This window comes from Rhineura floridana, chromosome 20, assembly GCF_030035675.1.
Source record: "Rhineura floridana isolate rRhiFlo1 chromosome 20, rRhiFlo1.hap2, whole genome shotgun sequence".
NCBI classification, from domain to species: domain Eukaryota; kingdom Metazoa; phylum Chordata; class Lepidosauria; order Squamata; family Rhineuridae; genus Rhineura; species Rhineura floridana.
The window spans coordinates 19,871,340-19,875,235 of record NC_084499.1 but is presented as its reverse complement, the minus strand read 5'-3'; the positions used below and the strand labels follow the sequence as shown (position 1 = coordinate 19,875,235).

The following is a 3,896-nucleotide window of genomic DNA, read 5'->3' as shown; positions in this document are numbered from 1 at the left end:
CGAATAGGAATAGTAATAACAACTCCCGATTCCAACCGAGAATCAGGCTACTCTTTTAACTTTACTTTTTCGAAAGGCGGTCAGTGCCGCATCCCGTGTTTGCTTTTCCCTTCTTTTTAGAGATCTTTCATTCATTTCTTCCTCTCTGATCGCTCGGCACCTGCTCGCAAACAGAGAGAGAGAGAGAAGGGGGCGGGGTCTAGGGCGGTGGAGGCCCTCCCCCTTCTGGGCCCCGCCCCCTTGTCCTCCGCGCACGTGGCGAGGGGCTCCCCTGCGCCAGGAGCCAGGCGGCCGGGAGAAGGCTAGGGCGCACCTCGCGCCGGGGCTCCCTCCAGCAGCGCCCCGCTTCCGACGGCTCCGGCCCCTCCGAAAGCCCCCGACGGGCCTCCAGGGGCTCCCCGCCGCTCGGGCGGGCTCTGTCTGCGGCCCCGGGCGGGCTCGCTCCGCGGGCCTGGCGCTGCTCTCCGGAGGACCGTCCCCCGCCCGCCCCGCTTGCTTCTCTCTCTCTCTCTCTCTCTCACCAAAAAGCCTGTTAGGTATTTGAATAGCACAAAGGAACCGCCTCGCCTCCATTGGCCGGCTGGGCCTCTCCGGGGCGGGCACGGGCTGCCAATCTATCGGCAAGGCGGGCTCCCATAGGCCGAGGGGCGCGGCGGGGGGGAAGCCCTATAAATAGCGGGGGTTGGTAAAGCCAGGGCTTATTGCCTTGTGCGCTTTACCAAGCGCGGGCGGGCAGGAAGCAGCCGGAGCAGCGGGGGAAGCCGGGGAGAGCGAGCGAGGGGCGCGGTTCGGGGCTGAGGCGCCCGGGCATGGCGAGCTGCTGAGGACGAGCCCCGCTCCACGCCGGCCTTGGGGCGGATGCGGGCCGGACGGGGGGGCGGCGAGGGCCGGCGCTGAGAGCCCGTCGCAGCCATCGGGATGGAGTGCGCCCTGGACGCCCAGACCCTGATCAGCCTCTCGCTGCGCAAGATCCACAGCTCCCGCACGCAGCGCGGCGGCATCAAACTCCACAAGAACCTGCTAGTCTCCTACGTCCTCCGCAACGCCCGGCAGCTCTACCTGAGCGAGCGCTACGCCGAGCTCTACCGCCGCCAGCAGCATCACCAACACCACCAGCACCCTTACCAGGAAGGCGGCGGCGGGCTCATCTTGGGGATGCCGCCGGGAGCAGGCGCTTCGGCGGGCGCGATCGCGGACTTCCGCGCGCTCCACTTGGCCGGCGAGGCGGACGAGCAAGAGGAGGGTCTCCAGCAAGGGCAGCTGCGGGGCTGCGCCCTGGCCAGGGGGGGGCCCGTCAGTGGCGAGGGGCTGGAGGGGCCCGTTTGCGCCGCGCTCCTCTCCGGCGTACCTCTCCGCCACCCCCAGGACGAGGAGCCCTTGGCGGGGCTGCCTTCGCCGCCGCTTCTCCTGCCGCCTCCCCCGGCCATGCCATCGGGGCTTTGCAGGGACTCTCCGCTGGCTTTCTACCACCGCGGCGCTGCCGCGACGGCTCCGTGCGCTTCGCCGGGAGTGCTTTACGCAGGGCCGCCGAGCGGCTGCGACTTCAGCGCCAGCCCCGGCGGAGGCGCCTCGTCGGGGCTGGTCCCGGCGCCGTCCGCCTCGGCCGCCGCCTCTCCGCACTGCTCGAGCCGCACCACCGTTTTGGACTTGGACACGCACGTGGTGACGACGGTGGAGAACGGCTACTTGCACCAGGACTGCTCCCCGCACTGCCCCTGCTGCGGCTGTAGCCCAGGCGCCGCGACGATGGGCGCGCAGCCGCTACCGCCCAGCCCGGGCTCGAAGCGCAAATACTATCCGGGCCACGAGGCCGTCGAGGAGGAAGACGGAGAAGCAGCAGCTGTTGGCTGCAGAGGAGGCAGCGGGGGCGGATCCGTCGGCGGGGCGGTCTCCCTCGGCGGCGACCCTCCTCTGCCTCACCCCGCCTTCGCCCCGTGCCCCAAGCGCGCCCGCTTCGAGGATTTCGGACCCGAGCTGCAGTCCCCGCCGACCTCTCCGCCTCTTCCGACGGCGCCCACGCCGCCGCCGCCTGCAAGTTCTCCCCCGGACCCGTCCAACATCACCAACTTGATTTCCATCTTCGGCTCCGGTTTTACCGGGCTGGTGAGCCGCCAGCAGCACCAGACCCACCACCAGCAGCCTCAGACGCCCCCGCCGGACTCTGACCAGCAGCCGCTGAACGGGCAGCTCTGTAGCAAGCAGGCGCTGGCCAGCTTGGGGGCTTGGACGCGGGCGATCGTGGCCTTCTAGGGGGGAGGGCCAGAGGGACCCGACGGGGCGGGGGGGGGCGGAGGAGAGGGAAATGCCTGCTGCTTGGCTCTCTTTGTTTTTAAGTGGGGGGGGCGACGGCGACGACCCTGAAACAAAAGACTGAAGTTGGGGTGGGGGTGGAGAGAGAATTTGGGGGGGAGGCGGGAAGAAGCCAAGCGAATGTTTTTTCCCGCCCCCTAAATTGTACTATAGAATTTACTTCGAAGATTTTCGCATCTTTATTTTTGCAGAGATGAGGATGAAATCGTACCTACTTAAACAAAGCAACAGCAAGGGGAGGAAAAATGGTTTTTTTATGTCTTTTTGGTTTGCTTTCCTCTTCTGGGTTTGGGGTCTGGGTGGGTTCCCTTTGCTCTTTAAATCCTTCCAGGCTTTCTTGTGTGTTTGGTTATCCCCCCTAAAAAATGGAGGGAGGGGGATGGGAGGGGGATATGGGGAACAAGTCCTCTGTGTGCACCATAGAGTTTTAGCCTACTTTGGGAGAGGAAGCGGGTTCCAGCCCCAGAACTGGGGGAGATATGGGGTGCCCAGCACTGAGGCTCTCCAAACTTGGAGAGAAATCTATACCTGAAGCAAAGCCCATCTTCCCCTCCCCAAAAGAAGCCTTATGCAGGAGTTGCAAAACTTGACACGTTCCCTTTTCCAGAACCAGAATATTTTGCAAGGAACGGGGAGGACTGCTTATATTTTATTTTGTGCAAGCTGGGTTTGTTTGACATCTAAAACTTCCAAATTGCTTTTTTTCTTTTTTAAAGGTTCCCCCCCTGCTCCAACCACCTCTCTTTCTTTGCCCCCCCCCCAAAATAAATGGTTTGAGGCTCAGTTTCCCTTTTGTAGTGACTTGGGCTCTTGGAGTGCAGGGGGCAGGCATTGCTGGCTCCTGGGTGTTCGTAAATGTGGTTCTCTCCCTCCCTTTCAAAAAACAGCGCTGAAAATGACAACAGACAACTTTTCCTGGTTGAATGGATATGATGTGATATTGATGTAGCCTAATTTGGGGGGGGTCCTCTTTTTCTCTCTCCACTTTCTTGTTCCTTGAAGTATGTAGTTCTGTCCAACACTGCTTTCTTTTAAAAAAAATGTTTTAATTTTGGGGAGGGGGGGTGAAGAGAGGACAGCTGCTTGTCCCATCATGCATCGCTGCCTTGCAGGTCCTCCCCCCCCCCTTTCTCAAATCATGTATCTCCCACCTAGGTGTGTGCGAATGCCACAAGTAAATGTGTGAACACTTTTAACGTCTTTAAATGTGGGGGAGTTCCCCCCTCCAAAAAAGATTTGAACTCTCCTGATTTAACCAGCATTGTTTGGTCCTATGTGCAAAAAAAAAAGTCTGTGTTTATGTCACCCATTTCTTTTTTAAAAAAAAATTAAATTTGTGTTCTTTTTATTAAAGGGAAGGGGGAAAAAGAACCTTTTGTTGTAAAAAGGTGGCTTTTTCCGCTTGCCATCCGAACTTCACATTAAAGCACTGTGTATATTGAAGGGGCGCATTGCTAAACGTTTTTCCTTTGTATCTCTGTATATTTTTGTGTGTGTGCATACTGAATTGTATATCACCGGGTAAAACTGTTCAGATTTGTTTAAATTTATAATCTTAATAAAAAGTCCAATTATAAAAAAGTCAA

The 3,896-nt window shown here is 59.2% G+C and overlaps 1 protein-coding gene across 1 annotated transcript; it reads left to right on the top strand.

The window, feature by feature from the left end:
* The first annotated feature begins 343 nt into the window (after nucleotides 1-343).
* On the top strand, nucleotides 344-3,896 carry IER5L (immediate early response 5 like). The gene has a single exon (XM_061604292.1). The coding sequence runs from the start codon at nucleotides 919-921 to the stop codon at nucleotides 2,248-2,250; it is 1,332 nt and encodes a 443-aa protein (XP_061460276.1). The 5' UTR covers nucleotides 344-918; the 3' UTR covers nucleotides 2,251-3,896.

Coding starts and splice junctions, on each gene's coding strand:
- IER5L (XM_061604292.1), top strand. CDS start 919: ATGGAGTGCGCCCTGGACGCCCAGACCCTGATCAGCCTCTCGCTGCGC.